This window comes from Neoarius graeffei, chromosome 10 (genome assembly GCF_027579695.1).
Source record: "Neoarius graeffei isolate fNeoGra1 chromosome 10, fNeoGra1.pri, whole genome shotgun sequence".
NCBI classification, from domain to species: domain Eukaryota; kingdom Metazoa; phylum Chordata; class Actinopteri; order Siluriformes; family Ariidae; genus Neoarius; species Neoarius graeffei.
Window position 1 is genome coordinate 73512415 of NC_083578.1, and position 14117 is coordinate 73526531.

At 43.9% G+C, this 14117-nt stretch overlaps 1 protein-coding gene across 1 annotated transcript in view; it reads right to left on the minus strand.

Annotated features, from left to right (window-relative positions):
- kcnd3 (potassium voltage-gated channel, Shal-related subfamily, member 3) overlaps window positions 1-12071 on the minus strand; it is a 434158-nt gene extending 422087 nt beyond the window's left edge. Inside the window, exon 1 of the mRNA XM_060932245.1 lies at window positions 10969-12071. Coding sequence (XP_060788228.1) covers window positions 10969-12071 — 1103 coding nt within the window. The remainder of the gene's footprint in view (window positions 1-10968) is intronic.
- Between the last annotated feature and the right edge of the window lie 2046 nt (window positions 12072-14117).

A 14117-nucleotide genomic window follows, 5' to 3' on the forward strand; every position in this document is an offset into this window, starting at 1 on the left:
ACATCACTGAAGTAGACGGGAGGACTTTGGCGCTGTCCAGTGTAGTTTGCTTCGGGTTAGGTTTTGGTGACTCCGGCTGAGCTAATATGTCGGGGTGGTGTCGTGCTAAGCAAGTTCGCAAGTTTGTTGTGTTACCTGAATATCTAACTGGAGCGAAACAGGTTTTGCAGAGTGCGTACTCTTTGTCCAGCTCACTGTTTTTTTTTCTCCTTTCCTTTGGAATCCAAAGTGCCTCCAAACATCTGCCTTAAAGTTCGGCGGCGTCTCTAGGTTTACGTTGACAGCCATGCTTGCTTGTTTTTTTTCCTCACTGCAACCGCCGGGGAAAAAAAGAGAAGACGAAGAGTGCCTTGCAGTGAGGTAGCGGCACAGCGACACCTCGCGGAGCGGAGGTGCGGAAGTCGTACTGGATTTACAACCCGTCTGAAACATGATTTATTATTTGAAAAAATATTGATATTCAAATTTTGAGTATCGATATTGAATCGGAAGACAAAGTATCGCGATATATCGCCGTATCGATATTTTTGCCCACCCCTAATGGATATGTGTGAAATAATTTTTTTTCTGAAGTCTATAAGGAGTAGGACTGTTCTGGCGCTGCTGCAGGTGGTGGAGGCATTATGCTTTCAGACTGCCTGTAGTCTCTTTAGTGCAGATTCGAAAGAACAAGTGGTTGCACGTTTGTAGGATTTATATGAAATTATCATTAATACCAGCAGAAGAACTGATTAGATTTTGGAATTGATCTAAAAAAGACTCAAGGTCACATGTCTGAAAGGACTCGACTTGTTGAAAGCAAGGCATCACTGGTGAGACTGTTGGCACTGAGTTCTATTTTTTTGTTTCTGGCTGTTGAAACTTCTTGTCTCTATCAATCCATTATCATACTGCTTATCCGTCAAGGTCATGAGGGAAACTGCAGCCAATCCCAGCCGAGTTCGGGCGAGAGGCGGGGAACATCCTGGCAAGATCACCAATATATCGCAGGGCGAACACAGAGACACAAATCCATTCGCACCTATGGGCAATTTCGAGTAGCTAGTTTAGCTGATCTACATGTTTTGGACAGTGGGAGGAAACCCACCCAGGCACAAGGGGACCATGCAAACTCCACACAGCGAGGTTCAAACCCAGAACCGTTTTCTTTGAGGCAACAATGCTAACCACTGCGCCACCCGCTTGTCCACCTTGCAATGAAAAGAAACCCCCCCACACAAAACTATGACTCTGCTTGTCCTGGGTGTCTGCCAGGTTACTGATTTGTCCAGCCGTGTTCTTATGGTAACCTCATACACATCATACAAAATGCATACATTCGGTTCAGACTATATGTAACATGCATGTGAACTTAGATTCCGTTCACTGTATTTAGAATAAATATACATAGTTAATTTTGAATAACAAAAATTATTACATGTACACGAATCCACTCTGGTCTTAAGATGTTCCCTGACACTAAAAAGTGATCTGCTAAACTGATCAGTGATTCAGAACTACAGACATGCAGTATTAATATCACTGCAATCTGCAATATCACTGATTATTATACAGTACATACAGGCCACTTTTTCCATCCATCCATCCATCCATCCATCCATCGCCGCTTATCCTATTGTACAGGGTCGTGGGCAAGCTGGAGCCTATCCCAGCTGACTACGGGCGAAAGGCGGGGTACACCCTGGACAAGTCGCCAGGTCATCACAGGGCTGACACATAGACACAGACAACCATTCACACTCACATTCACACCTACGCTCAATTTAGAGTCACCAGTTAACCTAACCTGCATGTCTTTGGACTGTGGGGGAAACCGGAGCACCTGGAGGAAACCCACGCGGACACGGGGAGAACATGCAAACGCCGTCACTTTTTCCATGGAATAAAAACATGCATTCTATTCCCTTCTCGTGGGTTTATTGATGGCATGCAATATTGTTATCATATCGCTTATCCTCCATGGATTACGCCACTCTTCCCAATGGAGAATGAGCGTGCAATATTGTTACAATATTGCACGTTGTCAAGACAACACGACATCACACGTTGGAGATGTAAAACTTCCGCATTAGCAAGCGACAGCGATAATTTGTAAACAAGCATGGGCATGAGGTTTGCTTCGTTAAAAACAGAAGATTTTGAGAGAATTTTAGCTGCCAGGTAGCCCCGTTGTGTGTAGCTGTTGATGTTGATTTTAAAAGTATCTCAGTAAATTACACAGGGAAAACAATAATAATAATATTCTGCTTGTCTGTGCTAGCATCGGCCTTCGCTAACACTACACCAGCTGGAAGGTAATTAAACTGCCGTGCTAACAGCACCAAGTCGTGGGTAAGCTAGTGTTGATCTTCGCGAATGCTATTGCTACGCCAGCTGGATGCAAACTGGACTGAGGCATTAACAGCATCGAGTCACGAGTAAGCTACTGTAGCGTTGGCCTTCGAGAATGCTGATATGAAGAGTGTGTATGCATAATAATAATAATAATAATAATAATAATAATCTATCCGTCCATCATCTGTAGCCGCTTATCCTGTTCTGCAGGGTCACAGGCAAGCTGGAGCTTATCCCAGCTGACTATGGGCGAGAGGCAGGGTACACCAATTAGCCTAACCTGCATGTCTTTGGACTGTGGGGGAAACCAGAGCACCCGGAGGAAACCCACGCAGACACGGGGAGAACATGCAAACTCCACACAGAAAGGCTCCGTTGGCCACTGGGCTCAAACCCAAGACCTTCTTGCTGTGAGGCGACAGTGCTAACCACTGCATCACCGTGCCGCCCAATAATCTCATTCATCTCATCTCATTATCTCTAGCCGCTTTATCCTTCTACAGGGTCGCAGGCAAGCTGGAGCCTATCCCAGCTGACTACGGGCGAAAGGCGGGGTACACCCTGGACAAGTCGCCAGGTCATCACAGGGCTGCCGCCCAATAATAATAATAATAATAATAATAATATTGGCTGGCTTTAAGTGGTCTATCAGATATATTCCATTCAGCTAGCATGATACTGAACTCGTCTTCGACTTGTTCAGTATCATGCTAGCTGAATGGAATATATCTGATAGACCACTTAAAGCCAGCCAATATTATTTAAATATGCTCTTTGGTCTACTTTTCAAAGCAGCATCTGTGAACTGTGAAAAACGAACTTCTGCCACTACACAAAGGAGCTTAGTGGTGTACGGTATTTACAATAAATAAATCACTGAGCATCACTCTCTTGACGTTCATTAACTACTCGTACTTGGTGAGCATTGATCAACTGTGAAAAATACAGTGTGTGCCCTGAGTGTAAATTACTTGTACAGATAACGAAAGAAATCGGTTTCATTTGCGACGAGAAAAAGCCAGGCGTCAAAGTGACATTGTTTTGACCCACTATAATGCGCACATGCCTTAACAAGCAGCTCACAAGAATCATCCAGGTAGGTGATATCAAGCATCAGGCCAGTGTGTAAGCAGCATTGTGGACTGTGGCCATGATTTCTGTTCTTCAGGCCTATGCCGTTCTGAGAGAGGATACTGGGGCACAAATACAGAGATAAGTTGCTGCAAGATTTAGGTTAAGTGCTTCTTCCTGTTTGCCTTAATGGCCTGAACAAATTCAGGACTCCCTAAGCAGATTTGATCGAGTCGTTCACCATTTGGCAATATATGACCTAAATTGGTGAATACAATCTGTTTTAGCCTGAACAGGCATTTTCAGATATCTCTCCCCCACCCACCCCGATTATAGTCTCTCAAACAGATTGGACTTGTCCTAGTGTTTTACTCTTGTCAGCAGACGCGATGGAGCATATTGTTAGTTACAACAACACAGCCCTAAAGTATGTTTTATTGATGAGGCGAGTGCTATCTTCCCAAACACACACACAGTAATAGTTCATTTACAAGGAAAAAAAAAAAAAACACCCTGATGGCCTTGCATGTTAATCTTTATGATTAATATGTGATCAGTGGCATCCAATATTTACTCTGGAATGAAATTCTGAGTTGACTTTTATTCCTGCAGCTAACAGCGGTGCCAATAGGATACAGCCTTTGCTTTCTTTCCACCTAAAAAGGCTGATGCAGCAGCACTTTAGTCCTTTAGTCTATCCAGCGCTCTCACCTCGGCATTTCTACAATCTGCGTCAGCTCTGGTCACACTACAGCTCGTGATGGGTTTGTGAATACTTGGCGATGAAAAATTGGTAGCATCGCCACCAATCATGCGATGCACGGCGAATGTTCTCCACGCTTCACGAGCTGTTTTTTGGTGTACAGTGGTGCTTGAAAGTTTGTGAACCCTTTAGAATTTTCTATATTTCTGCATAAATATGACCGAAAACATCATCAGATTTTCACACAAGTCCAAAAAGTAGATAAAGAGAACCCAGTTAAACAAATGAGACAAAAATATTATACTTGGTCATTTATTTATTGAGGAAAATGATCCAATATTACATATCTGTGAGTGGCAAAAGTATGTGAGCCTCTAGGATTAGCAGTTAATTTGAAGGTGAAATGAGAGTCAGGTGTTTTCAATCAATGGGATGACAATCAGGTGTGAGTGGGCACCCTGTTTTATTTAAAGAACAGGGATCTATCAAAGTCTGAGCTTCACAACACATGTTTGCGGAAGTGTATCATGGCACAAACAATGGAGATTTCTGAGGATCTCAGAAAAAGCGTTGTTGATGCTCATCAGGCTGGAAAAGGTTACAAACCCATCTCTAAAGAGTTTGGACTCCACCAATCCACAGTCAGACAGATTGTGTACAAATGGAGGAAATTCAAGAACATTGTTACCCTCCCCAGGAGTGGTCAACCAACAAAGATCATGCCAAGAGCAAGGCGTGTAATAGTCGGTGAGATCACAAAGGACCCTAGGGTAACTTCTAAGCAACTGAAGGCCTCTCTCACATTGGCTAATGTTAATGTTCATGAGTCCACCATCAGGAGAACACTGAACAACAGTGGTGTGCATGGCAGGGTTGCAAGGAGGAAGCCACTGCTCTCAAAAAGAATGTTGCTGCTCATCTGCAGTTTGCTAAAGATCATGTGGACAAGCCAGAAGGCTATTGGAAAAATGTTTTATGGACAGGTGAGACCAAAATAGAACTTTTTGGTTTAAATGAGAAGTGTTATGTTTGGAGAAAGGAAAACACTGCATTCCAGCATAAGAACCTTATCCCATCTGTGAAACATGGTGGTGGTAGTATCATGGTTTGGGGCTGTTTTGCTGCATCTGGGTCAGAACAGCTTGCCATCATTGATGGAACAATGAATTCTGAATTATACCAGACAATTCTAAAGGAAAATGTCAGGACATCTGTCCATGAACTGAATCTCAAGAGAAGGTGGGTCATGCAGCAAGTCAACGACCCTAAGCACACAAGTTGTTCTACCAAAGAATGGCTAAATAAGAACAAAGTTAATGTTTTGGAATGGCCAAGTCAAAGTCCTGACCTTAATCCAATCGAAATGTTGTGGAAGGACCTGAAGTGAAACCCACCAACATCCCAGAGTTGAAGCTGTTCTGTACGGAGGAATGGGATAAAATTCCTCCAAGCCGGTGTGCAGGACTGATCAACAGTTACCGGAAACGTTTAGTTGCAGTTATTGCTGCACAAGGGGGTCACACCAGATACTGAAAGCAAAGGTTCACATACTTTTACCACTCACAGATATGTAATATTGGATCATTTTCCTTAATAAATCAATGGCCGAGTATAATATTTTTGTCTCATGTCTTTAACTAGGGTCTCTTTATCCACTTTTAGGACTTGTGTGAAAATCTGATGACGTTTTAGGCCATATTTATGCCAGAAATATTGAAAATTCTAAAGGGTTCACAAACTTTCAAGCACCACTGTAATGTGTTTGAGATCAAATTAGTAAACAGTAAATAATAAAAAAACAGTAAACAGCCCTATTCCACAACTGTAGTAATCCATATTATGTCATGAACCACTCAACTCAGTAAAGAGAAACGACATCCATCATTACTTTAAGACATGAAATGTCTTTTAATTAATTAATAAATAAAAATAAATAAAGGAAAAACATTAAATTAGAAGTTGTGTCCAAACTTTTGGCTGGCACTGTACATGCATGAACACTCACACAGCTCCTTTTAGTAAGTCAGAAAAAGGCTTCAGACTGTATGCTTTGTCATATATACACAAATATGAAGGTACGAAAAGACCTTTTAATAGAAACAAACACCCAGGTTAATGCTAGCCAACACAGTTCACAGCAAAGAAGACTTTGCTGTTGCTAATGAAGGCATGTTGCTGTCTTGGTGTTCTGCCAAATGCAAACAATGCTCCCTTCATACCGCTGTAACACACTTTATAGCTGCAGTCAGTGTTGTAGTCGAGTCACTAAATCTCAAGTCCAGTCTCGAGTCCTCAGTGTTTAAGTCTGAATCAAGTCCAAGCCTCTAAAGAAAATTTCGAGTCGAGTCCGAATTGAGCCCAACACAAATGACTAGTGGTGTCAACAATAATCAATTCGGCAATGCCAGGGCTCGAAATTAACTTTTTTTCTTTGTGTCCCCCAGTGGTCCCGAATTCTGTGTTGTATTGTCCCGAATGGAAGCAATAGTGTCCCCATTTTTTTCCTCTCTGAAATAACCAGTGGTTAATATTATCATATGAAGTTACTATTATATTTGTAACTATGCGATTTTGAACCCTTTATATCATTTTTACAATAAGTCACGACACAAGCGACACATGTCCTATACATCATCTACTTCAAAATTACAGTTATTGCATTTTCAGTTTATTAAACTTTGGCGATCTCACTGTATGAATAGATACCCGTTTATTTAAAGGGGCCAACTAGCTCATTCAGAAAATGTTTCAACTCCCTACATCTGCAGTACACTTTAGTTGAAAATAAGACCCCTTTTATGTTCATTTCATCTACTTATACCTTGAATATCTGTTGGCACTTAAGGCCAACTTATAATTTTCACCATTACCGTTATCCATTTTTATGAACTTTCGGTTATCCATTTTTATGAACTTTCGCTACCGAAACGTGGGTGTAAATGTTAGCAACATCAGCATAGTGCAGGTCCGAGCCTAGTTGTGCTGCTGACTGACTAAACTTTCTGAACTAGAAAGACACCAAGAAAACTCACTTATTCTGTTGAACGGTATCTTCCGTCAATATCATCCACATCATTCCTGTTGTATTTTATAACGTGTCTAACAGTGTTCATTAAGTTCATTCAGTTGCTAGCGTTGCCTGCAGACCAGGCGAGGACACTTTGGATCCTGAAGGTCCCGGAGACGTTATGTCTGGGCTTTCAGTTTCTTCCCCGCGGTCGGTTCGCTTCAACCACTTAAGCATTTTTGTTCTGGCAAGAGTCGGCGCAGCGTGTGCGGTAGCAATTCCATTCCAAGTCCATATAATGCGGACTCCGGCCGAAGATTCTAGAACAGAATGCGCTGCTCTGTAGCCTACGGATGCAGGTGCATCGAAAGTGTAGCTACTATGTATTTTTCGCTGTTAACGTTTTAAAATTAAAATTGACAAATTAGGTGAATGTCTACGTATGTGTTATGGCTTTGTAAATAATATTAATGTAGAACTTTTTTTCTAGATCTATTTTTTTCCATTGTCCCGGGATTGTCCCAGATATGATAATTTTGTGTCCCGATGACATTTTTTATGGTCCCCGGGACGTCGGGACACCGTTAGTTTCGAGCGCTGGGCAATGCATCGCAATGCGGGGCATGGACGATTCAGCATCGATTCGGCAACATGCCAGATCGATTCAGCGTATTAAAAAAAAAACTTCCGTGGGCATTTCCGGAGCAACATCACAGACATGCGCAGTCTGTAGCTGCACGCCAGTCGAGAGAGCACTAGCTTAGCAAGATGGCTGAGGCAGAGGAAGAGGACTGCGAGAGACAGGTTATTATTAACGCTAAAAACACTAAACAGCTGTAATTTGTTTTCTTTTTCATATTTGAAACTCTATAACATTCAATTTTATTTTGTTTAAAACAGGAGTGATACACACAACAGCCAGTAAAATGTTGTTCAGTATCTGACTGCTTGTATTGCCTCATGACTACTGAAAAATTTGCCTTGCTTTCAGTAAAATTTTAACGCATCACAATGCATCGTAGAATCGGATTGAATCGAATCGAATCGTTACCCTCCGAATCGTAATCGAATTGAATCGTGAGGGCTGTGCCAATGCACACCCCTACAAATGACACAGTTGTTTCACACACACACACACACTCTCAAAAACACGCTGATAGCTTTGAGTAGTGTGAAGATGTATGTCCCATACCATAGTCTACAATAAATTCACAAAATTTTACTTTTGCCCCATTGTAGTTAATAGGCTACAGATAAAAAGCTAGTTCATCGCTCAGCAAGCCTCGCTATCAACAGAGCAATGAACATAGTGTGTCACTTCCTTCTCTGGGTGGAGTCTTGCCAAATGACGATTGAAGTTCGAGGTCGTCCCCGTCGTCTCCTTGATAGTTCTTCTACATATGGAACACACAGCAGTGCATTTTTTCCCTCTGCACAAGAAGTCTGTATCAGCAAAGCGGACAATCCTAGGGGCGTCTCTCCAGGCATTTTAGCTCTATTAACGTTAATTTGTTCCTGAACATGACGTATGAACAGGTGAATGTGCATTCTCTTGCACGAAATTAGTATAGAAATTATCTCATCTCATCTCATTATCTCTAGCCGCTTTATCCTGTTCTACAGGGTCGCAGGCAAGCTGGAGCCTATCCCAGCTGACTACGGGCGAAAGGCGGGGTACACCCTGGACAAGTCGCCAGGTCATCACAGGGCTGACACATAGACACAGACAACCATTCACACTCACACTCACACCTACGGTCAATTTAGAGTCACCAGTTAACCTAACCTCCACGTCTTTGGACTGTGGGGGAAACCTGGAGCACCCGGAGGAAACCCACGTGGACACGGGGAGAACATGCAAACTCCGCACAGAAAGGCCCTCACCGGCCACGGGGCTCGAACCCGGACCTTCTTGCTGTGAGGCGACAGCGCTAACCACTACACCACCGTGCCGCCCCGTATAGAAATTAATCTCATCTCATCTCATTATCTGTAGCCGCTTTATCCTGTCCTACAGGGTCGCAGGCAAGCTGGAGCCTATCCCAGCTGACTACGGGTGAAAGGCGGGGTACACCCTGGACAAGTCGCCAGGTCATCACAGGGCTGACACATAGACACAGACAACCATTCACACTCACATTCACACCTACGGTCAATTTAGAGTCACCAGTTAACCTAACCTGCATGTCTTTGGACTGTGGGGAAAACCGGAGCACCCGGAGGAAACCCACGCGGACACGGGGAGAACATGCAAACTCCGCACAGAAAGGCTCTCGCCGGCCACGGGGCTCGAACCCGGACCTTCTTGCTGTGAGGCGACAGCGCTAACCACTACACCACCGTGCCGCCCCGTATAGAAATTAATGTAGATATAAATATCTTATGCCAAATTATTATGGCATGTTACGAAAAATAAAGAAAAAAAAATCTGAGTCCTCGTCTCGAATGCAGTTAACGCACGAGTCCGAGTCATCAGTGCTCAAGCCCAATTCAAGTCACGAGTCCTTAAAATTAGGGCACGAGTCCTGGACTCGAGTACTACAAGCCTGGCTGCAGCGCATTCTGGATTTTGGAGTCCAAAGTTTTCTCATTAATAGGACATGGAGCATCGCTGGAAAATGGTGAATAAGAGACAAATCTCTTGTTCTTTTATTCTGAGGCGATAACAGCAAAATCTGACTGTAATGCTTTAGGTTTGAGATCATTACATTGTTTCTCACGATAAAGCACTCGTGTAACTGTGCTGGAAATGTCCCTTGAGAGATCAGCGTGGCACGCGAGTGCTAACTTGTCACAAGAATGACAAAAATACTGCACCAAACAAAACAAATGAGCACCAGAATCTCTACACATATCACAAGAATTTTTAGATAAACAGGGTGAACTTTTCCTTTCAGTAATTCATCTCTTGGCTATGACATGGCAAACTGCACCTTTGCATATACGTATAACACACACACACACACACACACACACACAAACTCATGTACACACAGCTGATGACCTAGTTATGTGTTTTACAGCTTCGACATTTTAGACACAGCAATAATCTGTCATGACTCATATCCTCACTCATAAAACTCTAACACCTCAATTATTCACTCATAAACCAATAATCTTAATTAATCCAGCACTCTCTCATAAAAGCGATCATCCTACTGAGTGGATCTGGGAGTCTCTCTCTCTCTTTCACTCACTCTCTCCTGATTTCTTTTCTGTGCTGAGCCACTTAAGAGGCACAGACCATAAAGCAGAACATACTGTGCCATAAAGAATTATTGAGTTGTGCCTACTGCTTGTTTTAATGTAAGCGATGCATAAACAAGGCCTTCAGCTTGTTTCACTCCACTAATCATATTAATTGGACAATGACTGACAATAAAAAAGTCAGCCCAAAGGCAACAAGTTAACTCCAAACTCACATGTATGCACCACTGCTACGTTTCAGAGTCATGTAAGAACATTAGTCGAACACAGGTACTAGTTAATGAAGGCCAAATGTCAGTGTTTATATAAGGAGAGTTTAAATCATGTTTATACAACAGCATGAATGACATCAATAGCCTGAAAGGCAGCTGAATATGAAGGTCATCCATTGAAATGGTGGATTACAAAAAAAAAAAAAAGTGACTGTTAGTAGATTCTTAAATACCCATCCCTCAGACAGACTCATTCCCTATAACAAACAGCCTTTCTAGATTGGCTCGTCATTTACCAACCATCCCCAGACCTGACATCCAGGGCCAGTTTTCTTGGACCTAATGTTACATGTTTAGTTTTTTGGTTCCTCTGGTCTCGGCTCTTGCAAACGGTGATATCCCAAACCCCAACTATTAAAAAGAGCACAACTCACCCCAACGTGGTCATGGTGACAATGGTGTACCAGAAGGATGCAGGGATGCTGGTGAATTTGCTAGAGGCGGAGCCCTTCTCAGCGTAGAACATGACGGTGGCGAAAATGATGATGGCCATGGTGAGCGAGAAGAGGAGGAAGCCAAGCTCAGAGGCGCAACTCTTCAGCGTGTAGCCCAAGATGCGCAGGCCTTGAGAGTGACGTGAGAACTTGAAGATGCGGAAGACGCGGAAAACCCGCAGTGTGACGAAGGCGCCACTCACATCCTCATTGTCGGTCATAACCAGGCCAATGTAGTAGGGTAGGATAGCCACAACGTCGATGATGCTCATCACAGAGCGCATGAAACGGTAGCGACTTGGTGCAGCGAACAACCGCATCAAATATTCCACGGTGAAGATCATGACACATGCTGTGTCCATGCAGAAAAAGGCTACCGTGTAGCGCTCTCCACAAGGTATGTCCCGCTGGTTGGGCATGGAGCCACACGGTACAGTCTCCACCACATTGGTAATGACAGACACAGCGATAAAGAAACCAGTGACATAATAGAAAACCAATGCCATGGTGCTGGTATGCGGGTTCTCAAAGGCGCGCCACATGGTCTCGCGGAAAGTCATATTTGGCAATTTGCTGTCCTTGCTGTCTTCAAGGTCATCCATTAGGCGCTCGGCGTTCTCACGTTTGCGGTCTTTGTACTCTTCGTAACAGCAATCGCTGATGATCTCAGGGATGATCCCAAAGAAAGCCAGCTCTTCATCGTAAGCTGATATGCACTCATAGCGTGGGTAGTGCAACTTGCCAGTACGATAAAAGTTCAGGATGCTGCGGAACACGTCTGGGTCACGGTCAAAGAAGTACTCACGAGTCTCTTCATTGAAAAAAAACTCTTTCTCGGAACTGCCGAGCAGGGTATCAGGATAACGGTCCAAAGTGTTGCGCCACGTTTGGAAACGTCGGCCACTGACGTTTAGGACAATGAGCTCATCCTGGCGTTTGTTTATGTCAGGTGGAGCCACCGGCATGGGCAAGTTGGCCACGGGCATCCAGCCAATGGCCGCTGCCCGGGCAAAGGGGAGCCAGGCTGCTACGCCCGCAGCCATGGTTACTCCGTCTGGGGGTGAGGGGAATAGGTCAAACGCCTTTACAACCAGCTTGACTTCAAATCAGACACCATCTACAGACAGAGTGAAAGCAGAGTCAGGGTGAGTACGTACAGTAAGTGGCTCTGGACAGATTTGAATTAAGAAAGAGAGTAGGTAGAGAAGAAGTACATCATAGAACTAGGGGGAGAATGCACAGAAGTTGGAGTAGGACGAGAGGGAAAGAGAGTACAGAAGACGTGTCTGAGGGATGGAAAAGGAGTACGGTGAGAGTTGAGGAGAGTCAGAGAGGGCATGATGAGAGAAAAAAGAGCAGGATTGAAAGGCAGAGCAGCAGACAGTGAATGAGAGAGAGAGGAGGAGGAGGACACAGGCAGGAGATGTCAGCGATGAGGAAAATGAGTGCAAAAAAATGAGGAAAAGGATAAAAATGGAAATGAAGCAGGACGAAAAAGGCGGAGACAGAGAGAGAGAGAGAGAGAGAGAGAAGTAACAACAATGACTTTTTAAAGAAAATGTCACACTGGAAAACACGTAGCTATTCGGAGGCTCAAAACTAAAGGGTTAAACTGATATTCTTCGAGTATGCAACAAAATGTAGACTAAACATCTAATCAGGACGAAACTTTCATGGCAGACCATGTATTAGGTTCACTCCAACACTTTCCTTTCAGCATACTGAACAACTTGCATAATCTAGTGAAAGGGAAATGGATTAGAATAAGTAGGCTGAGGTAAATCAGCACACAGAGTCCCTCCAGCTCCCAGGTTTCCTCAAGGCGCTCAATGAAAAGAAAACGTCAAGGGTTTGTGCTAATAGGAAATGGGCGGTTTTATTTATTTACTTCCCCCCCCCTGCTGATTAAGCTACACTTTGTGAGAGTTAAATGGCAGAGTGTGCAACAATGAATCATTAGAGTAATATTTGGTTGCCATGTGCTCACTAAGCCCTGCTTCAGTGCTGTACGGAGCAGACAGTGAGCACCCAGACCTGTTGATCACCAGGAGGCTACTTAGGAAAATACGGTACATCCAGCCTAATATAATACATTCAGCAGCAGGAAGTTGTTGCATTTGAATTCACAGTAAACAGAGGCAATCATGGGGGAGGAAATAAGACTTTAATAGGCTATTTTGAAACGACTAGGCACCCTTAGATTAAAAAAAACCCACTGCCCTGGATAATGTATTCCAAATTATTAGGATAAAATAGCGTCCAGTTGTGTCTATTTGATTAAATTATTATTATTATTATTATTATTATTATTAGAAATGTACTTACCCGTGAAAATGAATAAACTAAACGAGCATCTCCTCACCCTGACACTTGGTTAAAGTGGTCGTCGCTGCGCCTTTGGAAAGTAGATAAGAATAAAAATAAAAAGAGAAAGTGCCGAAATGCTAAAACTGAGAATGAGCTAAATGAATGAATGTCCGGGTTCTGCTGAGGAAAAGAAGGAAAAGAAGGAGAAACTCGGAATATCACGGCGTCGAGGGGAATAAACGCTTCCGGTCTGCACGCGCTGGATTTGCAGACATTCTGCGCGTGAAAGCTCCAAGTAGCCGAGCGCGTGCGTTTGCTTCGGCGGAGAGAAGCAGCGCGGCGCACGAGCTCTTTCCGCGACTTCCGCAGGATGCTCAGATACACAGAGGTGGCTCTCTCTCTCTCTCTCCCTCTCTCTCTCCCTCTCTCTATCCCTGTCTCTCTCTCTCTCTCCCTCTCTCTCCCTGTCTCCCTCTCTCTCTCCCTGTCTCTCTCTCTCCCTGTCTCTCTCTCTCCCTCTCTCTCTCCCTGTCTCTCTCTCTCTCTCTCCCTCTCTCTATCCCTGTCTCTCTCTCTCTCTCCCTCTCTCTCCCTGTCTCCCTCTCTCTCTCCCTGTCTCTCTCTCTCCCTCTCTCTCTCCCTGTCTCTCTCTCTCCCTCTCTCTATCCCTGTCTCTCTCTCTCTCTCTCCCTCTCTCTCTCCCTCTCTCTATCCCTGTCTCTCTCTCTCCCTGTCTCCCTCTCTCTCTCCCTGTCTCTCTCTCTCCCTGTCTCCCTCTCTCC